The sequence below is a fragment of the Crocuta crocuta genome, unplaced genomic scaffold, assembly GCF_008692635.1.
Source record: "Crocuta crocuta isolate KB4526 unplaced genomic scaffold, BGI_CrCroc_1.0 scaffold56, whole genome shotgun sequence".
NCBI classification, from domain to species: domain Eukaryota; kingdom Metazoa; phylum Chordata; class Mammalia; order Carnivora; family Hyaenidae; genus Crocuta; species Crocuta crocuta.
The window spans coordinates 210,328-234,221 of record NW_027531334.1 but is presented as its reverse complement, the minus strand read 5'-3'; the positions used below and the strand labels follow the sequence as shown (position 1 = coordinate 234,221).

At 36.5% G+C, this 23,894-nt stretch overlaps 1 protein-coding gene across 1 annotated transcript in view; it reads right to left on the bottom strand.

Moving 5' to 3' along the window:
- The window catches only part of LSAMP (limbic system associated membrane protein), a 423,147-nt gene that overhangs the window by 226,748 nt on the left and 172,505 nt on the right, over positions 1-23,894 (bottom strand). The window contains exon 9 of the mRNA XM_077771862.1: positions 16,208-16,333. Coding sequence (XP_077627988.1) covers positions 16,208-16,333 — 126 coding nt within the window. The remainder of the gene's footprint in view (positions 1-16,207; positions 16,334-23,894) is intronic.

Below are 23,894 nucleotides of genomic sequence, written 5' to 3'. Positions count from 1 at the left end.
TTAATAGTAAGTATGACACCTCCTTTTATCTCCCATCCTATCACTTTCCAGGACATTTCAAGGGAAATACCTAAAATTAGTGCATTTTAATTCTGAAACAGGCAGTGTTCCCAAAGTTCTGGTTTAACAGACAGACTAGGCACTGTATCATAATAAATGATGGTTTATATCCTGTTTGTCACTTGGAAATGTTACTACAAGCAGATGCTTCTGTGCTTCGATGGAACAATGATAATTGATGATCACAAAGATTAACTTAAGGCCGAGCTTTGTGGATTTTTTTTTTTTTTAAAAAAGGAAGGGAAAGGAAAAAAGTATTCTTAGCATATATTTGTATTATATTTTATCAAAATACAATTCTTTGAATATGAGTCACCAGTAATAAATCAGATGATGGTATCATTGGTCAGAGCATTTCAGTTACCCAGAATGCCAAAGCATGTAACTCTGTACAGGCATGTCCAGTATCCTCTTTCCCCTGAAAAAACTTAAACTAATTTTACATAATTATGTGTCTGGCAAGGAACAACTGTAAGGGCCCATTCCTTGCATTAGTTTCCTATCACTGCTATAACAAATTGCTATAAATGTAGTGCCTTAAAACAATAAGCCACTTATAGTTCTGAGGGTGGAATACCCAAAATGGGTCTTATGGGGCTTAAAATCAAACTGTCAGTGGAGCTGCATTCTGTCTGGAGGCTTTTTAGGAGAGAATCTGCTTCCTTGCCTTTTCCAGCTTCTAGAAGCTGCCTGCAGTCTCTGGCTCATGGCCCCGCCTCTATCTTCATGCCTGCAGTGTGGCATCTGCAAATTACTCTCTGATTGTAACCTCTGCCTTTGTGATCATATCTCCTGTCTCACTCTAATCCTCTTGCTTTCCTCTGTTTCTGGCCTCTCTGATTATATTGGGCTCACCCAGATAACCTAGAATATTCTCCCCATCTCTCAAATCTTAATCATATCTGCAAAGTTCCTTTCATAATATATATTCATTGAGTATTTGGTGAGAACCTGGTTCTAGTCTACAAAGTATTATTAGGTATAACATATGGGGAAGGGGAGTGAAAAAAGATACTGGCTCTTCCTCCAAGCAACTCGCATCTTATCAAGTGTTGGGGAAGGAAAATAATGCATCCATATAGTAGGTTCATAATACCAGAAATCAAGGACATCCCATGTGCTCATCACATGACACTCACACATACACCCAGGTTCTGCAGATGAGAATGTAAACATCTCAGGTGAATATTTTTCTGTCTACCACACTCCCTTAACAATGACTCATCATCATAATGCTCTCCTTTTCTGACTTTTTTCTTTGGCTTCCAATTTTTGGAAGCAATAGTCTCTATTAATATATGCTGGGTACAGTGATACTGAAATGAAGACTACCATAGTTCATGAGATTAAAGAAAGTAATTACATACAGAACCTCTACCAGTATTGAACCAAGGGGTCCAAGCCAGAGAGAAAAGGGCTAAGCTGGCAGTTGCCCACAGCACTGGTACTTGTGCCCTAGTGATGGGAGTTACTTAGACTTCTGCTTCTTAAGGCCTTGACTTAGAGTATTAGAACAACTTGAAGTTAGAACATAACAGGAAGAAAGAAAATGATGGAGAATATTTTCCCAGTGCCAGACAGTGGATAACACAAAAGGAAATTAGGAAGGAGAAATGAAGAGGCAGAAAGCCAGGCTGGAAGAAACTTTGGATGCCATCTGACAGGCCTTTTGAATGTGTACATTTGGCTGACTGCCCAGCTACACCATGTACCCTGCATCTCTCTGTGCATTGCTACAGAAACAGGAAAGCATCCCCTAGAAAAAATATCACAAGGCACCCGCTGAATAAGGGAAAGTACGACTAAGGTCAGGAAAGAGATACTGGTCAAGAGGTATTGGAGGTTACAGTTGTGTGGACAGGATGTTCAGATAGGAAGAAAGTTCACACCGGCCGAGCAGATGGGGCTTCTGTTTCTAACTGTAGACAAATGTCCTCTCTGCTGACATTTTACCCTAAACTTGCATTGACTGCTTGCCTCTGAATTATGTTGGATATTTCGTTTTTACCTCAAATTTGAGTGTTTCATAAGCCTTGCTATTTGCAAAACCATTAGGGTTTAAATAGGACATCTGACAGATCTATTATAAGCAATGTTTGAAGGAACAAGATCCATCATTTCACTGTGTTCAAGCCCAGTTAAGACATGGAAAAATTCCTCTCCAGCTAAAGCACTGGTGTGAAGGAAAGATGAAAATGTGTCATTGTTAGTTGACTTTCTTTCTTTTTTCCTTTTCTTTTTCTTTTACTTTTTTTTTTTTTTCTGGTTGTTTGTATAGTGGGGCCACTTGCAGATTGGTGCCCTTGCACACAGGCCATACCTTTTTCCATTAGAAATTTTAATGGAACAACAATAACAGCCACTATTTTTATTAAGAGCTTAAGAGGTCAGGTACTGTGAGAAGTGCTTTATGAACACTGTCTCCTTAACAACCACAACAATAATGAGAATGTTACATTCTCCTCCCCCTTATTTTGTAGGTCACTATGTGGCTGAAGGAAGTCATTGTTCCATGGCCACGCAGTTAGCAGATCATATCTAAAACTCAAAGCCAGGTTGTCCTACTTCCTAATTTTATCTTCTTAGCAACAATGTGTACTTCCTTTACGTTTTTCTATAAAGACCTTGGTCCTAATAGGCAAACTCAGAGATTTTATATCTGCGTGGCATATAAAATCTCTTCTCCTCAGATCACTTGATAATAAAGGCAAGATCTAATTACATTTGATTTGAATATGGCAATACCCAGAGCTTCCCACACTTTGCCTTTCAAAAGTCAGTTGGGTTTGTTCCACTTGAATCTCAGTATTCTCTAAGATTTTTTTTTTCTTTGCAGAACAGTTTGTAGTAGATTGAATGCAGCTGCCAACAAGATTTGTCGTTCAAGTCTTAACCCTCAGAACCAGTGAGTGTGAACTGATTTGGAAAAAGAGTCTTTGCAGAGGTATTTAATTGAAGCATTTGAAATGAGATCATCCTGGATTTAGGATGAAACTCAGATCCAGAGACTGGTACCCTTGTAAGAGAAAGGAAAGGGAGAGCTGAGACACCCAGATGCAAAGACACAGAGGAAAAGACCATGTAAAGACACAGGCAGAGATTGGAGCTATGCTGCAGCAAGCCAAGGAACTCCAGGATCCATGAGAAACCAGAAAAGGCAAGGAAGGAACCTCCCCAGAGCCTTTAAAGGGAGTGTTACCCTGTTGACACCTTGACTCTGCCACTGGCCTCCAGAACAATGAGAGAATACATTTCTGTTTTAAGCCACTATGCTGGTAGTAATGTGCCATGGTAGCCCTAAAAAACTAATACATGGATGTATTTTGATGGTGCAGATATCAGAATAGTTTCACGAACTTTATTAAGGGAAACTGTGATTTGTGACTATAACTGTGTCTTAGGAATGCAGCTTTGTACCTTAGTTTCTTACTGATGTAAGTTGAGAAATTGCAAGATATTCGAATATTTATTTTAAAAATCTACAGGGTAAATAATATAAGCAAATGTGTGTATATAAACATAGAAATGTATGAATAAATACATTCTTTATATCACTTTATATCTTTTTATCACTTATTGTATGTTTGGTTGTTTTCCTGTGAAAGGCCAACAGGGAGACAAATTCATACAGAGAACCTATTGATATCTTGTAGATTTTTCTTTGTCCTTCATCAAAGCCAGGAATGCTCCTTGGCAATGGGGTCTGAAAATTCATGGAATTACTCATGGGTAATTGCCCAATAGGTCCCATAAAAGTTAGCAACTACAGGGGTGCCTGGGTGGCTCTGTTGCTTAGGCATCCAAGTCTTGATTTTGGCTCAGGTCATGATCTCATGGTTTGTGGGTTAGAGCCCCACGTCGGCCTCTGCTCTGACAGTGTGGAGCTTGGTTGGGATTCTCTCTCTCTCTCTCTCTCTCAATAAACAAAAAAACAAACTCAAAAAAATTAAAAAATTAGCAATTACAAATGCGGAATGTAAATGCGACTGGCATGTAGGCATTCCATCACTGACAATAGTACTTGAAACTAATAAGGTTATTACTAGTTGTAGTAGAATGTAGTAATAATGGTAACAGCAAAGGTACTTGTGGTGAAAAAAGATATGAATAATCATTTTTGTTTATACAAATATCATGGAGCTTACTTGTATAATAAAGAAGCTGCAAAGAAAAATAAGGAACAAATTCCTTATCTTGATGTTTCACTGGATATTGAGAATCTGTTTAAACTCAGAAAGGTACCACCTTAAGCAGCTGATATCACAGATGGATTTTCTGGATCTGTTAAAGCAACTCTTAGCCTATCTCTAGTAAGAAGATGCTGTTAGGATCAGATCAGAAGCAAGATGTGATGCTTATAGGCTGGCCATGTTAGCAGCCCTTCGCACCTTCTGTAGTCACCCACTCACCCACCCTTACACAGCCTGATAAATAAGATTATGGGTTATTGCAACTTCCAGACACTTTCTTGGCAGTGCCACACCATGGAAAAGCTGAGTGAGAAATCACAGAAATTCTTAAAGGCTTAGCAACATTACACACTAGCCACAGCATAGACCCTGATCCACTCAGCAGCAGAGTCAGCCTCTGTTCCTAATGTTCTGGGGGAATCACCTTTTCCTACCAAAAGTCAGCAACAGAACTGCCAATAATAGGAGTTACAGCTACATGCATCATTGAAACAAATTTTCCTTTCAACCAGGGCTGGGAATGTTACAAGAATAACCAAATGGGACATGCTTTGGGTCTCCTATGGTTCTTTGGCATTCTCCATAAGGAGGAGACACCTGGGATTTCCTCTGGTGATAAGACATCAGGAAGGGGAGCAAGCAATAGACTAATAATACCATTCCTATCTGGTCTCTGGATCATGGCTGGATATCCTGAGTTTAAGAGAGGATTTAACTCTGTGATATATCTAGTCTTAAAGAAATGTGAGAACAGAGCCATTGCAAACCTCAGGTGCTCAGGAAGTCAGAGAAAGATAGCCAGCCAGAAGTCCAGGTGGTCAGCATCATGAGATTAGATACTACCTGCTATGGATTGAACCGTGTTCCCTCAAAATTCACATGTTAAAGCCCTAACCCACAATGTAATGATATTTTGAAATGGGGCCTTTGGGAAGTAATTAGTTTTAGAGAAGGTCATGGGAGGCTAATGGTGGATTAAGGGACCTTATAATAAGAGGCATCAGAGAGTATGCTTGCTCTTCCTCTCTGTGGGAAGAGGTCTGGTGAACACACAGTGAGATGCTGGCCCTCTGCCAGTCAGGAAGAGAGCTCTCACCAGAACCTGACCACACTGCACCTTAATCATGGACTTCTAGCATGCAGAATTTTAAGAAATTTCTGTTCTCTAACCTATGATTATTTTGTTATGGCAGCCCACTCCAACTAATACACTATACTGACAGTTTAAACAAAAATAAGTGGGCTTATTTACTTATTTTAAGTAAGTGGGCATATAGAAGTCATTACAGGTGCAATAAAAATAGTCATCAAAATTAATTAGTTTGCTAGAAAATAAAAGACGTTTGCCTCTTTTCTTATCAAGGAACAAGATGATTTCTTCACCTGTCTTCTTCCAGATGCCTACTAAAGTAAGCTCACTAAAGCCCAGAGTGATCCAAAGAATTACCCACCTCTGTATTCAGATGAAGTGACTCTAAGCTATGGGCAGCCAGGTCCTCAGTTTCATATGTTATATTTTGAATGACTCTTTTTCTAAGGTGAAATTCTGGAATATATAACTTGTTGCACAGAAGTAGTTTTCCCATGGCTCTATCAACCTAATTATTGGGTGGTAGGAATGTTTTTACAATGCAGAATATCCCCTCCTTGCTTTATGAAGACTAACTTTCAGTAACTGTTTTCCTGTCTGCCTTTCAAATCCCCATTCCCCAATCTGGATCTGTTTTTCCACAGTAAAAACAGCATAAAGCCTCAGTGACCAGGCCAAAAAAAAAAATTGATGTCATTCAAAGACTGACATTTCAGTTTTTATTACTAGAATACCTTGAAGAATTAGATCTGATTTGCATTGATATTTGCCAACTGAATTATTAAAGATTTTCTTCCCTTTACTCGTCCCTTCATTAGATTTTAACACTTTAGTCAACGGCAGTCACAATTTAACAATCATGTGATTTCACAAAGGGTTCTGGGCTTTTTAATTATTGACCAACTTGAGAAAAACACCTGATTTGATCCAAAAAATGAGGTAGGTGATGACACATAAAAACAGCAAGGTAGTTTTTGTAAAGGATTCTGCTTCTCACTAATACTTCATAAATGACATGGAGTAATTTTGCTGGCATGTCTTCCATAGGCAGGACCACCCCATTTGAGTCACCTATTGAGATTTCTTTGTTTTATTAGAATTAATTGCAGCCTTGGTGCATTGGGAGATCTGAAAATTAATATTCCTAGAGAAGGATGAGGATTTCAGAATGTGTGAACATTTTAAGTGATATGTTAGTCTCCAACATCATCAGGTTGTAGATGGAAAAAGACAAAGTGGAAATTTCTATGCAGTTGTTAAACTTCTAAATTTCTTTATCTAAAGTGATAAAAAATACAAACCACAGAGATGTGATAGTGCATTTATATATCAAATAGGTTTTTTTTTAATTTATTTAAGTTTTCTTAGAAAGAGAGAGTGCAAGCAGGAGAGAGAGGCGGAGAGAGAAGGGGAGAAAGAGAGAATACCAAGTAGGTGCCATGCTCAGCAGGGAGCTCAACCGGGGCTCGATTCCATGACCTGCGATCATGACCTGAGCTGAAATCAAGAAAATCAAGAGTCAGATGCTCAACTAACTGAGCCACCCAGGTGTCCCTCAAATACATTTTAAACATGCACACCATACTTAACAACAACAACAACACACACACACACACATGCACACCCCTCAGGTCATCAAAACATTTCTATTGATTTTTTATACACAGAAAGAATCTCAAGTTCCTATACTAATGCTTGGTAAAAAATAGCATACAGTCCTATCTCAAAAAAGGTATATTTTTAGTGTAGGAGTTCTCAGAGTTTACTGTGCTTCAGAATCACCTGGAGGGCTTGTTAAACTACAAATCCCTAGGGCTAGACTTTCTGATTCATGTAGGTCTGGTTTTGAGGGGGAGGGGGGATTCTGATAATTTGCAGTTCCTAATAGTTCATGGATGATGCTGATACTTCTGGTTTAGGGACCCCAGTCTGAGAACCACAGCTTTAGACTATCTAGAGACTCTGGTTTTATTACTTATTTTGGTCAAATGGAGTGCTTTATAGTCTTGCAGTTAGTCCTTTCTACTATCCAAATAGTAACAAAAATGACTACTGTAATTTAAGTCAGTATTTGCCTTGCAGAATCTAAGATAACTGTTATAACAACGAGCACTTGAATAATGATTTATCATTAATAAATCATTTCCATATACATTATATCACTGGAGACAACATATGAATCCTGGCAGGTGAGCAAGCATTATATTCATATTTTATGGATGGAAAGCAGAGAGCTTAAAGTACTTACCCAACAACTCCCCAAAAAGTAAATGGTAGAGAGCAGAGACCCAAACCAGGGTTTTCTGACTCTAAATTCTGTATTCATTCCTTCCACCACCTCAGTCTTTCTCTTAATTGCTTACATTTGTGGAGAAACTTACACTTTTCAAACTACTTTCATATTCATTATCTAATTTGATCTCCCAAAGCAACAGCATGAGGCGGGCAGGGCACATAATATTGTCTGCATTTTGCAGATAAAGCCACTATAAAAGTGGATGAGAAAAGCGGCTCCTGTCATTTAGGCAGTATTTCTTCGTATACTAGGCTAAATTTTCCTGCAATATTTAGCAGCATCAGATAGGGTACGTAAAGCATCAGATATTCTCCTTTACAAGTGATAAATATTCAATGGTTCAGTATTGTTAACTTTACCCTCACCCTTACAGCATTTGTTTTTTTCTGGTTTCTTGGTAGAAATACATTTGGAGAGAAGAAAGAAATGGGTGAAATTTAGGATTACTAGTTTGTAGGAAAGTGGGAAAGTTCTTACATTTCTACACTTTATGTACTTAGGAAAGCAGCTTTTTCTGCATATAAAGAAAGACTCTTCACCACTAGCCCAAGGCTTCTCAAAGTTTAATGTGCATACATACCACCAAGGGATCTTGATAAAATGCAGATCCTGATTCAGTGGGTCTGGAATAGGGCCCAATAGTCTACATTTCTGTAAAGTTCCAAGGTAATGCTGATCCTGGTCCAACCTTGATAGGCAAGGATCAATCCTATTTCTCAAGACTATAAATATTTTTATTATTCTCTGAATCATCTCAGAATTTCTGGGGTGGTACAGGGAAATTAATATAAAACATTGTAACAATATTTGATGCGTAGTGCATACATTGTGGGACTTACCTAGGTGTTTCTTTGTGCTAGGCTATTTATGCATTCCAGTACTTTTCAATCTATTTTGATCTCAAAATCCAAGATGATGGTTAAAATGTGGTGCATCGACACACAGCAACCATATTATACCTGGGTGTTTGTTAGATAGGCAGAATTTTAGTCCCCATCGCAGGCATAGGAGATGTTGAATGAAGGGCTTTAAGGCTATGCTAAGTAATTTGAACTTTATCCCAAGGGCATTGGAAAATTGGGAAATTAGGTAGGAAAATTAACAACCAATTTTACACTTAGAAATAGTGTTTTAGGGGGAAATGTCTAGTAGCAAGGGGTCCAACTGGAAAATTATTGAAATTCAGGTGAGAAGAATGCTGGCTTAACTATATTGTGACAATGACAATGGGAAAAGAAGAATGGATTGATAGCCAGTAAGGAGGTAGAATCAAGACAATGTGTCAAATGAATTATTGCTGGGGAAAAGAAAAAGAGGCTAGGATCACCCTCAAATTTCTGGCTTAGACAATTTGTATCTCCTACTTTAAACTTGTCCTTTGACCCCTTTGCTTCTGAACACCTGGAGTAAATGCCTTGATTCATGGGACCCAGGATTGCCAGTCTTAGCAAGGATCTAAGTCAGTCCTACTCTGACACCTCATGAGGGATCTTAGGATAGACTGTAGCTGACATTCACAGTCAAGTTTCCAAAGTTAATTATACAACCTGCCCTGACTTTTTCTTGGATAAGTAAGCCTTATCAAATACAATGCCAGGCCTATTGTCTCCTATTCTATAGTGATTTGTTTGGCTCCCAAGTAAATCAACCTGCACTTATCTTGATGAATTTCACTGTACTAATATCAGCCCATTTCAACAATTTTACGATTACTTTGATCTTCTTAATATGTTTCTCCCAACTATAATTTACTGTTTCCTTTTGTTTTGTTTTTATTGTGTAGCCCCGCTGTTACTTTCAATAGCTTACTCCTGAACACCGCAGTACATTTTTTCTTTTTGGTGTTATGGTATAATCATCACCTGTAACAACAGTTTTGTAAAAAAATAATAAGCATTGTAATTCACAACCTTTAAGTTCTATATAGCTACAGCAAATAAGGCATTTGCCATTATATAGCCAGACCCTAGGAAAACTGTCTCCAAGAAAAGAATGAAGACATCAATAAGGCATGCTAGAAAATCTTTCCCTAATAAGATGTGGTCATGTCCTTTTGAAAAAAGGAACACCACAACTGGGTATGTTGATGCAATGTCATGTAACATAATATGATATATAAAATATTAAGACAAGTTTTGATGAGAGAGAACATTTAAAAAATCTTTGTTGTTTGTTGGAATGGATGAAGATAGCATTGAAGTTTTCAATCAAATTCTCGGTCTCCCCCCAAATTACCACTACGCTACATAAAGCTGATATATAGATGACTAATAATTAAAATAAATAAAAATAATGTCAGTAATATCAGACACTGTACTAAGAACTTTACCTACCCATTCTCTTAATTCTCATAATAACTTTGGACAAATTCTATTTTTAATATCTATTAAACTGTAAAACACAGACTATTTGGAATAATGGCAACAAATATTTGAAATTGTGAGATTTTGAGAGATGTGGACTCTGTATTTCTGTTCTCTTAGGTCATGTGCAAAGTTTGTACTTAAGTTATCTCTCCCTTCCTGACCCATGCTTCTAAAATGTCCTGGAGCCCTCAAATCCAAGCTAGTCCTCCAAGGACACATCTAGGTGATTTGTTTCTCTTCAGGAAGAGTACGCTGGTCATCGACGACAAATCTGGGTAGGGTAAGATGGGATGCTGAGGTGGTGGTAGAGCATTTGTCCAACACTATCTGAATGACCAGCACATCTGGTTGTGGAGATCTTCCCATGGCTGAAAGTTGCCAGTGTCAGTTACTAAGAGTCTCTCCAGTTATTGGAGGCCAGTGATCATGTGGTTAAATTTTAGAAGCTTCATTTTCTAAATTACGCAATTTAGAAAGTAGACTTTCTCTCCTGAGAAAGAATTTGTATTTACTTGATTAGGCTATTATGGAATCACCTACATGGGCAAGAAATATGCTTCTTACCTAAGCTTAAGATATTCACACACATAAATAACTACCTTTATACCTGCTACACTGAGACCTAGGATATACACCAGTATATACTGTCGCATATACACTAGTATATACTACTTTGCATATTTAAAACCAATATACAAGTAAGGTACTGAAAATAAAATATAGGAAGATTTCTCTTTATTTTTTCTGCTCTTTGAAAGGGAACACAGAAATCGTTTTAAAGAAAAAAAAATTAGTATAAAAAACACTAACATCATGATATTACAAAAAGACGCTTGCCTGGATTTCTAAATGCATTATTATATACACTTGCTTCTGTGCCTGGGATATTTTTCACTCTTCTTTTTTTCTTGGTTAGGTTATATTCACCCTTAACATCTCAGCATGAGCTCCCCTCAGAGGAGCTTTGCTGGCCTTGCAGATTTTGCTATATGGTCCTGTTTTATGGTCTTATTGAATGCTATAATATTTCTTTATATTGTATAAATCTAATTAAGTGGCTATTCATGTGATTATTAGTTTAATGCTCTGCTTTCCTGTTAAGCTATAAACTCCATTTGTGCACGGACCATGTCTATCTCTCTATTCATTTTGTCCTTTTACAAAGTGAACATTTTATGAACATTTTTTGCCAAAAGAACAAACTGTGAGATGGACATCAAGATTAATCTGGATATTATTCCGGGAGGATGGGTAACATATTTTAAAACTTATATACAAGTAAGATATTGAAAAGACACAGAGAAAGATTTTTTATTTATTTTTCTGCTCTTTGTAAAGGGAAAACTGACTTTTTTAAAATGCAAGAAACAAAGGAATATAATCAACGTAATAGGTTGAATCATTATTTTCACTTAAAATATCACTATCTAGTGAAGAGCAAAGTCATCAGTTTGATTCTTCCACATCCATATACTACTAAGATTAACTCAAAGAATCTTCTGGAAGGTCCATACAAGAAAACCCTAGAGAAAGAATTTCTAACTTTCACTGTAGATCATAGGTTTTCTGTGTGAAATATGAAGTCATACTAATTCTGGTGTGCTAACTAAAAAGAGTTGATGTTATTTACTTGCAACATGTACTTCTGGAAATCAGCTTAAAGCAATGAGTTGAGTTTAACATTACGTAGTTCTCTGAAACCCATGAGGGCAGAGTCTAAGCTACATATATTATAATTGGTAAACATATAATATTAAAAGACAGAGAGGGCTAGAGTTAATGCAACTCAAGAATCTCACCAGGCAAGGATTCAAATTTGGAAAAGAAGTGACAAGGAATCTCTGACCATGTGATTAAAACCCAACGTCCAATGAGAAATGGGATTCCAGACTCCCTGCAGGTCTCTTACCAACTTCCAGCACAAATTTTCCCACCTACTCTTTCAAAATACAAAATATTTAAGTGAGATTTTTATACTCCATATTAATGTCAAATCTGGCTTTTGGCTTGGACAAGAGAATTTTTACAGCACCTGCTAATTTGTTCTCAGCCTAAAGGGCTAAGTCCTCAGTGTGCCTGAGTTTGGAGGGTATAGAAATCTACCGAGGGTTCAGAAAAAAAAACCTTTGTAGAAACAAAATGCATAGAAAATCCTTCTGTAACCCTGGGCAATCCTGATACCATATGAGGTACACTTGAGAAAGGGACTTCCTCTGGAATGTGAGAAGAAAGATGTAGAAACAAAGTTAAATGAAGATGGGAAGAGCATTACTAACAGAAGGGAGATCAAACACTCTATAGAAAATACATGTTACGGTGCAATTGCCCTCTAGGACTTACAAGATTATGAAAGTCTAACTTAATTAAGGGAGAAAATAGGTCACATTTAACAACCACATACGTGACATATCATTTTGACTATACAGAATAACTGGAGAGAAAGGAAAAATTAAGAAGTCAGAAGCATAAGGCAACCATGGAATTCATCAACTGCTTTCACCTCCTTCTAAGTCAGGTATATGTTTTGCTTTTCTATATTGAAAAAATTTACCATTCTTTAAGCTTCCCTCTTTAAAAACACTTGCAGTATATGTCAAAAATAAATTTCAAATGTCAAAATAAAGAGAAACAAAATGGTGTGACCAAATTAAAAAAATGAATTAAGAGTTAATAAATATTCTTCTCTTCATAAAAATACACCTTTCACCCTCTTCCTTTTCTCCCCCTTATGTCACCAAATGACAGGTAATCACATACGTGTGAACCCTGCATGGAATCTTCCCCCTTTCATGGCTCGATGTCCCTGTGGGGTCGAGCTAATTACAGGTACATTTCCTCTGCAAGGCAGTCACACTCTATACTGTTGAAGGCACAATTAATAATTGAACAAAGCTACTGGATTTTTTTGCTCACATGGCCACAGGTTGCAGGCAGTTTTACTGTCACACAGGGAACAGAGCCTCTTCTTGAGTGTCTCCAAGAAAGGTTTCATGTTATAGACTGAAAAGGATCACTGCCTGCTTCCAAGTTTTGAAAAGTAGGGAAAAACACATGTAAAACCAAAAAAAAGCCAAACCTTCCACAAAAAAGCCTAGATTCCTTTATAGAACAGTAANGTCAGATGGGAAGAGATGAAAGAGCGGGCCTGTAAATTAATACCCTTTGGAAGGGAAATTGGAGTTTGCCCTTGAGTCTGTGAATGCAGCAGGGAGCTAGTTTTGCATGTGACAGAAGAAAATTTGACCTACAGAGAGGGCCTAGATAAAGGATTATTTAAGAATAAGTTTCTTTCCCTTGAGATGTATTTAGGAACTTAATAGAGAATATCCCCAGAGCCCCATGGGGTCATAAATTAGTGCAGAAAATCTTTGTCTTGTGCCCAAGCAATAGTCTTGAGCAACGGTCTGCAAACTTTTCTAAAGGGCCAGATAGAAAATAGTTTAGACTTTGTGAGCCAAGCCATCTTTGTTACAACTGCTCAACTCTACTGTTTTTGAACAGAAGCAACCATAGACAATAAGAGAATGAATAAGCGTGGGTGTATTTCAGTAAAACTTTATGGACACTCAAATATGAATGTCAAATTTTTTGCACGTCAAAAACAGAATTCCTCTTTGTATATTTTTCAAACATTTAATCATCTAAAACCTAGTTTTAGCTGTGGACAGTACAGAAGTGGAGCAGGCTGTATTTGTCTCACAGACTGTAGTTTGCTGATCCCCTCACCTTACTACTGGAAATCTCTATGAGTACACTGATTTTTCATGCTGATTATGAAGTCTCTAGGGATCTCTGAGTGTATGTAAATGCTTCCCTTACACGGGAAAATATGGTCTTTTGTTGACTTTAAAACACTATGGATAACCAGGTTATTCAGGATTCAAATCAGATATTCATCATCATTGAAAAGTTTACTAGAGTTAGCTATGAAGATCTAGACTGGCAGCCTAGCCTGGAAAAAGTCTTGAAGCTCTGATTCTATCTCATTATTTTTCTGAACTCAAAGGATAAAAAAAATACATCTTTCGGTTCAGTCATAAATAGTGTTTTCCCCCAAAATAAAATAGAAATAAAAGATAAAAAACCCCAACTGCTTAATAGCCAGTAGTACACAAAAAGAAATTCTTCTCATTATTGTAATTCATTTCTTGATTATAAGTTGAATATAATCTTTCTTCCTTCCTTCCCTTCTTTTTTCCTACCACTTGTTCCACAAGAAACTAGGAGGCTATAAATAATATATTTATATAGATGTTTAAATTAATTACAGGTGAGACAATAAAACAAGAGAAAATCAAGAGAATGGTCTGTGCATGAATTTGATGGCATAAAATCCCACACAGTTTGTTTAAAATCCACTTGATTAACATGCACTTTATATATGATTTCCTATATTCTTTTACGAATGGGCAAAATAAATTTGATTCTAAGTTTAGTAACAGTCAATTCCATGACTCATGATCATTTATAAAAATTTACAGACTTAATTCATAAAAAATCCCAGCAATCCATTGCTTAGAAAAAGGGCAATAAAAATATGTAAGAAGATTTTCTTCAAAGGGTATTTTTCAAAAAGAAACTATGTAATAAAATTAATAATCTCTCAAAACAACATTATAGTAAATGCAGTGATTTTAAGGTATATCTCTTAATAACATCTTTAAATATGGGCCAATAGCTTTTATACCAAATTGTCATTCAGTCAAAGCAATTCTATACTGGAAAGAAGTAGGTGGTGTGGGATTGGGGGATCATATAATTCAATCCAGGCTGAATGTGCTCTGGATGTTTAATTTAACCCAAGGGAAAGGTGTGCAATATCCAGAGGTTCACACTTTAGACAATCTTCCATATGCATTTTTCCCACGTAAAGTATAAGATGGGTCTGAAAGGAATGAGTTTGAGATTGATCTTCCAAATAAATGTCTCATTTATTGCTCTTATATATTGCCAATAAATGACAAGTTGCATTCATTAACAATTAAGGTGAGTTTTGAGTGACGTTCTCTTAAGAAAATAGAAGGCTTTAATAAGAATAGCTGCCAAAAAAGGAGACCATTCCATAGGCTAATCCAAATTCACTTGAAAAATTAATTAGATACCTAACATGACATGGAGGCTCATATTCTCAACCACAAAATACACTTTTCAAAGATGCTTTAAGCAAACACCATCTTGGACTCTTAGAAATGCCTCAGGATAGCTTCCATGTATATCTTGCTTTGCACAACTTTTTTATGGCGTTCATTCCAAAATGACTATGTTGTGAACTCAATCTCTAAATACTTTTACAAGGAAATTTTAAGAGACTATAAGATATAAATCAATTAAACTTGAGGGCTATCTACCAACATAAATTACACTTTACAAGAATAATCGATCCATAGTCCCTCTTCCTGAGAAATTAAATAGCAGCCTTTATTCTACAAAGACTGTGTCATTTCTAAAACCATGCCATTACATCTAAGAAAATGTAACCTGTAGAGCAGGAAAGTATGCATGCAGTCGACCCAAGTAATTCGATACAATATTTAAGTGAAGTTCAAGAAGGAGCAGGGCCTGAGAATTCAGTTATGGTGAAGGTGACGGTATTGGAAGGGGAGGGGAGGACAAGAAGACAATTCCTGAGAAATGATTTTTCTGACTTTGACTGAATTTGCATTAATAGCTAGGGACCCAAAATGAGCTAATGCAGCTTTGTCCATGCCTGATGGACTCACAGAGCCAGATGCCAAGGACAAGACATCAGAAGTCAAGAACAATTTTGTATTATTCCTGAAAGGTTTCTTCACAAGGTGCTACACATTAGGAAACCATAGTTAGAAAGCAAAGCACAAAACAAACAAACAAACAAAACATACAAAGAACTAGGTTAATCCAATTCATACAAATATTGCCCCAAGACACTCAAGCACAAAATTGGCCTATATTTTAGACCTAATACTAAGTCATTTAATGCATTTAATTCTTCTGTATTTGTTGCCTTGAGGTGATGTTCTATTGAAAATGAAATAAGAAATGGTTGTAGACTCTATAGAGATGAATATTAGCAAAGACCAGGCAGGACCCTAAATAAGTCCTATTGCAATTCTATTAAGGTTTTAATAACCAGATACATGCCTTCCTTTCCAATCCAATGGAATCTCAGAAGCACAAGTTTATCTTAAATAATATGTGGTATGTTGAAGACTACAGGGCTGCTTACCAGTTGGTGTAAGGTGTCTCCAGGTGATCACAGGTTCAGGACGGCCATTAGCCATGCAGACCAGGGTTACATTGCTGCCCTCATTCACAGTGACATCTGAAGAGATGTTGGAGATCTTTGGTGGAACTGCAAAGACAAAAGCGAATGGAATATGTAACTATGCCAGTAAAACCAGGTTTAAAGCATTGGTCCATGCTACTGGAAATAGCAAAGTTGAGCTAGATGCTTTTATGACTTAAACTATTTGAATTTTTTTCTTAAGAAGCCAGGGTGCTTTATGACCTCCTTAGAAACTCAGCAGATGAAAAGCATGGCTCTTACTATAAGGAGAATCTCTCCACTATGACCAAGTACTGTAGAAATTGCGCAGAGGAATACAATGAAAATATATTATTTCTTCTTCTTTTTCATTAGAATGGACTTTAAGTATTAGTGTGCACACTTAAGCATATTAATAATTTTTTCTTATAACTGAATGGTACCTGCGTACATTTATTTTTTTATGTATATAAAATGAATATAGTGCAATCTTACCTCCAAATGTCTGGAAAAGAAAAACAGTGTTGTTTAGTATGAGTTGTATAGTTGTGTTATTAAGATGTGGCAACACCTGTTTACTTATAATCTACCCACATAAGGAACCCATCAGTTTATCACAATAGGAAGCCTCTAAATATCACCTTGGTATGTGACAGGCTAGATGATGAAGGTTAGAGCCTAGAAAACTGAATTAATAAGGCCTATGTCACAGATATTACAAAAATAATGTTATTACTACTAATACTTTCACCACCACTATTACTAAGAAGTTAGTAATAGCTAACTTTAAGCACTTACTATATGTAAGACCCTATGTAGAAGTACTTTACAAGTATTATATCAGTAACTCATTATAATAATGATATCCTATGAGGATTTTATTTACAGGTGAGAAACTGAGGTATAGATGGAGCTAGGTGAGAAGCAGAAAACAGATTTGAATCCAAGAAGACTCCAGGGCCCACACTCTTAAGCAATACTTGAATGAAACTTCATCTTCACAATCGAGGCTACCAGATGGCTGAAAATGACAGAAATTACTCTTTGGTGGTGTGAGAAATGAGTCCCCAAGGGCTAGCTGTACTGCCGTCTGACTTCCTTCATTAGTGTTCAGGGTGGCAACATTAGATCTCATATTGGTAGGCTTAAGTGGAAAGTGAATTACTCACAAATTTCATCACAGAGGTTATGCACTGGTTACAAATAGCAGAGTTTATGGTTTGACTGTGATTTTCCATTTTTTATTTTTATTTTACTCTTAGTTGCTTATGCGGTCCCTGAGAAAGTATGTGTCAGGGGGAGGGAGAAGAACAGGATAGCATAAAGGAGCTCAATAATAAAAGAATCTTATTTTCTTTTTCTCTTCCTGCCCTATGGTGACAAATAAAACAGGAACATTTTCTACCTGTAGAGACTGTTGTCTGACAACCATGTGATTGCTGCAGATCTCTGTTAGGAGATATTGATGGTACTTGGGCAACTGACCAGGTCACAGTGCCACAAAGAGGAAGTGGGAGGAGGATTCATGACCTTAGCCTTTCTCCCAAACGGCATCTTACAGGACTTCTGGGTAGAAATCAGTAATTCTAAATCAAACCCAATGGCAGATGGAATGTAGTTGATTCCCATTATTCAGTAATATGTATTTATTGGGTTTCCATTTCCCTTTTATCTACTGGGTTTAATGGGTCTTTCTCTCGTATTCACTTATTGACTTGCAATATACCCTCCCAGACTTTTGCAATGAGGACCTAAAAGGTTATACCCAGTTTTTAAGGAAGAAGATAAGGTACAGAGAGAAATAATGGCTTGTCAAGGGCATTCCCATCAAGAAATATGGCTGGACTTAGGACTCGAGGTTCCTGAACATCCAATTGTTCTGTTGTTTGACTTTTACAGTTTTTAATTCCCATCTGAATAAGCCAGTGTTCTGAACATCTCCAGAAAAGTACAATGAACTATAAATCAATGATGGTGTTCAAGAATACAATTTAGACATCCTAGGTATCTTACTCTACAATCTAAAATCTGCAACAGGAAGATATGTAATAATTACATTAGCTTATATTCCTCAATTTGTAGTTAATTCTGAATCGCAAGACAGGCCACAGTATAGAAAGAAGAAATACAGATGTGTTTTCATAATAAAAATGTAGAGGGGGAGACTTCATATTCCTAATATAAAAACATGCAAATTTACAAAACAGAAAATATCTCCAGTGGTCAGGCTCCTAGAGAATTATTACCTCTGATAAAATTTACTCATAATTTTCTCTCATTCTGTAAGAGGAATATATATCTAAGGACTTTGCTTTTGCATGGCACCCAGGCATCCCTGTTTCTATTAACTAAGGACAATATACTCAAGTCCTAGATCTAAGATACTGGAGACTCAGAAAGTGTGTTCAATAGTCAGAAATGTAATCATGCTAACATTTATCTCACCTTCCTCAGGGTCATTACCAATGGGATTCACTCCATTGCTTACCTTCTACTTCTTTGTACATTGCACCAGCTTCTTCCCATAGCATTTATATCTGATATAGTCATTTGTTCTAGAAATAAATCCCTCCCTAAATTATATGTTACCATCTTACTTTCAAACCCTCTGTCTCCAGAGACCTTGAAGGAATTGCTCTACATCACATCTTCATCTCCCATTCACATTTCAACCTATGGTGCAATCTGAATTCTTTCCTTAACCTCCAAAAAAACTGCTCTCAGGAAGCTCACCAATTTGAACTATGGTGTTTTTAGGTCCTATGAGCAATTTTGTCATTATGCTATTTTTCTAAGAAGTATTTGATTTTGTAGACCATAACTCCCTTCTTCCATTCTTTTCTTTGTTTTCTTTTCTTTTCTTTCTTTTCTTTTTCTTTTTTTTCTCTTCTCTTCTCTTCTCTTCTTTTCTCTTCTCTTCTCTTCTCTTCTCTTCAAGATGCCAGATTCAACTGTTTTTCATCTTAGCTCTCTGGCCACCCTTTCCAGTTTAATTTTTGGACTTACTTTGTCTTATTTCTTAAATGCCTGTATTTCTGAATGTTTGAACACTGTCCTCTTCCTTCATATCATTCACTGTGAATGGTCTTATCTATTGTCTAGCTTCAGAAGCTAAGGCCATAGTATGTATGACTCCCAAATCAGTATCTGCAGCCCATATTTTTCTCATGACTTTTACATTACTTTCCAATTGACTACTCTAAATTTTCATCAAATATATCATAGATACTCAAGAGTCAACATATTCAGAACTGAAATCATCATCTTCCTTCCTACAGAGCACTGTAGTCTTGTTCACTATTCTCGGGGAATGTTGTCATCATGCAAACAGTTACCCAAGCAAAACTCCATTATCTCCCTTGACTGTTTTTTTCTCCTTTACTACCCCCATATAAAAAGGATCCCAGGTTCTGTGGCTTATGCCTTTTAAATCTCTCTCAGATTCACTCATTATTCCCAATCTCTATTTCCAACAGCCATAAGCATTTCTTTTTTTGCCTAAATTTTGCAAGAGCATTACAACAAATTTCTTTGCCTCTAGCCATTCTTTCCTCAGGCTCAGTGTCATTCATTCATCATACTGCAATAAGTTTTTTTCCCCCTAAATTGCAAATGTGAGTATAATATTCTCTGATTATTCTCATTGCCCTCAAGATAAATCCAAACTTCTTAATATGAATTCACAAGCTATGGTTGGCCCCTAGTTAGCTCTCTAGCCTTATATCTTACCCCCTTTTCTTTGTATCATCCAGTCAGATCAAATAATTTTGGCTCCTGGAATATACTATGCTTGTTTTCTCCAAGGCATTTAACATTCTATTTTTTCAACATGGAATGTTCTTCTTCCAGCCATTCAAGTGGTCAGCCCCTTTCTCCCTTCAGGTTTCAAGTTGTCAGCTTGTTTTCTTACTTTTTCTAGGAAGACTATCCTATCATTTACCAGCCCAATTCTTACCCCTACTCCAATCCTGACTTCCTACTGAGTGAGGCATCTCTCCGGTGTTCTAAAATAGTGTCCTCTATTTCTCCACTATGATCCTGAATCGTCATTGCTGGATTACTTACCTATACCTGTCACTAAACTGAAAGAGGCAGATGAGAAGTTCTTGGTTTTCTTGGCCAGTGAATCGTACAGACCATGACACTTAGAACATGGTAGGTACTCACAGGGTGTTGAAAAAAGAAATTAATGAAAGTCCCTGCCAGCCCTCCAACTTTTCTGAGCTCAAGGAAGTCATCTCATTGAATTTTTATCAGGAAGGAGTAAGCTTTTATTTTTGAGCCAGTAAAATATAGCTTTTATCAGTATTTCTTTAGCTACCCCTCTAATCACCTTGTTCACTACCAACTTTTTTTTGACTCTTACTTAAAAAAAAAATTAACTATGGGGCAAAGAAACATTTGTGTATGTTAGGAATATAGGAAGTAAGATAAACTTGGTGTCCAACTTCCTGAATTATAGACATATTCAGGGTTTAACTTCTTTTTTTTCTTTTCTGTAAGAAGCCATTCATATATATTTGTATGGATATATATAAATACATATAACTTTTTTTTTAGTTTAATGGTTTAATAGTTCCTTCCTAGTTTTCCATAGGAATTCATGCAGTCTGCATTTAAACCATCACTGATAACATGAGATTAAAGCAGCAATGCAAGGTCTTTATTCTATTACCTCCTAACATCTTTATGAAGATCCTGGGGAGTAAAATGTATACTCTTATTATCACCATTTTATAAATGTGGACATAGAGGACAAAATGGGTAAAAAATCACACAGTTAAGTAATTATGGAGTTAAGATAAAAACCTAAGGTTTATAGATTTCCCAAACTTAACTCTTCCTCTAGATCATATTCACTTTTGCAATAGTGGTTCCAAATAGTATTTTTTGCTCTATTTTAATTCTCAGTAAGGACCACTGTAGGAAATACTGTTTAACAAGATAACCTTATTTGCATTGGTAAACATAAGTTGTTTATTTATCAAAACCACTGTAATATTGATTTATGCTCATGGGTCATCACATATTCTGTGTATTTTATTGTCTTCTGGAGTATTCCCTAACATTTTTTTTTTTTTTGAGAGTGAGTGAGCAGGGGAAAGGCAGAGGGAAAGAGAGAGAGGGCATCTTAAGTAGGATCCATGCCCAAAGCGGGACTGGATCCCACAATCATGAGATCATGAACTGAGTCAAGATCAAGAATCAGATGTTCAACTGACCCACTCACGCACCACCCCCCAACAATATTTATTCATAGGATATTAGTGTGCTTTATTATATTTTCCTAAATGTAATGCCATGAACCATTTATTTAATGTTTTCAACTCATTCGGTTTCAGTGATCTCTCCAATTTGTCGGATTATTTTGTTTTTCTTACTGATTAATGACAGCTTATATACCTTAGGGAAATAATCTTTTGTTCTTATATTGTTTGCAATTTCCACAATTCATTCTTAATTTCATAATTTAATGACCATTTTTGTCTTGTAAAAGTTTTAAATTTCTTTGGTGAGCTTTTTTTATGATTTATTCCATTGCTTTTGTGCATAGAAGGTCTTTTCTTAACATAAAGTCAGTTAAATATTTGTCTATTTGCTTTTCCTTTCAATGGTTTATTTCTGTTTCTTATTGTGCTCTTTAAATAATCTAGAATTGATTTATGGTGTGAACTATAACTAGGTTTTCTTAATCCTCCATAGTTTTTTAGTCAATTTCCACAATATCACTGGTTAAATTATATAAAATACATGCATTGTTTTGGTTTTCAGAATTACCCTACTTAGTGCTACCACCTGACCAGAGCAATATTTCTAGGAAATATATATATATATATACCTACTTACAATGCCAAGTAGTTTTATCATTGGGCATTAAAATATGTCACTAATCTTTTGGACACCACACTATTATTATGTGCTGCTAGTTCCAAACTTAATTGTTTATTAGACAAATACCTCCTAAAATGCTGAGTGAAAACACAATTTAGATATCCTGCTTTCAGGACACTAAATTCATTATCCAAAGGAATTCTTAAGGTTGCCACTGCAAAAACAAAAACAAAAACAAAACAAAACAAAACCCATAAAACCAAACCAAACCAAACATAAAAACAACCCTCCCCAACCCCAAAACCAAAAAACACACAAAATTCCAAACTTAATAGTTGTAATTTTAAATCTGAATTATTAAATAGGTGATATTCTTTCACTGAAATCTACATAAATTCTGTATTAAAGAAACGTATATTTTTTTTCATGCACTGCCAATTAAATGACAGTTTCTAAAATAATGCTAACATCTAGGTACACTTGTGCACATGGATTACTTCAGCTGTGCAATGAAGCAGTATTAAGTAGGATTATGACACAGTCAATTTGCCTCTGCCACTCATGATTTTATTGCCCTTCCTCATTCTTGTAATTCCTTTACCCACTCTATCAGATCTCTAGAGGTCCAGGATCTGCTCTAGCTTTGTGAACTCAGACTTGCCTGCGCATAATTTGTACAGTTCTCTAGGTTCCAATGCATCCCTTCTTCTCTTTTGTATAAGGTTAACATCTCTTATGTTTGACCCAAAGTGGAAATGCAGGCAAAGTCAGGGACATAGTCGGGTGGACATATATCATGTGACCTGCTCAAATCCATCTCCCCTCTGTCTGGAAAGACAACCGTGGTATTCCTTTGGGGAGAACACTTCCCACCAACTGCCACTGGTTTGTTGGGAGTGTCAATCAAGTGACCCATTCTCCTTTGGTGAAGGAGTGGGTATGTGACTGAAGCTGGGCTACTTAGACTCTCCTTTTCTGGAACCTGATTTTTATAAGGTATGATTCAAGAAAGGTTGAAACTGATTCAGCTTGTGGTAGACTCTGTTAATGTCCCCAATTCTCCCCTCTTTCCTATATCCGTATCTTTTGCCATGCCCATTCCCTCCTTCAGTGGGTGGCAGACATTTTTACATCCCTGGACCATGTTGCCTGTTTTGGTTACGGATATAAGCATAGGGAATACAAGCAGGAGAAGGAGGATGAGAGATGGCAAATGGGATAGCCAAATAAAATATAGGGCATCCTGTTAAATATGAATTTCAGATACACTACAGATATATTTTTTAGTATAGTTGCTCCAAATATTGCATGGGACATGCTTATGCTAAATATTATTTGTTATGTAAACTACAAATGTAACTGGGCATCCTATAGTTTTATTTGGTAAACTTGGCAACTGAAGTCAAGGTACAGTGTTACCTGTAGTGGAAGCCCAGCCTGGATCTGCTGACTTGCACACTTGTGAGAAATAAAAAATAACTATTGTTTTATGCCCCTGAATTTTTGAGTAGTTTGTTCAGCAGCAATAGTTAGGTAATACACATCATGAAAGGGCAACCACCTGAAAGGACTATTATTTTTTACTAGTGTCTGCCACTTGCATCCCTGGAGATGCATGGCTTCTGTGCCTTCCAAGGCAATATTTTCTGCTTTTCCTTTGAGTCTATGGACTATTCCATATTTTTCCAAAGAATTGCTCTCTTTTCACATCAAATTAGCCAGTCAATTTCTGTTGCTTAAACCAAAGAAATCCTAATTGTTACAAATTGGGAAGTAGTCCTAATAAGGGGAAAATTTGAAGAGGGGTCTTTTCATA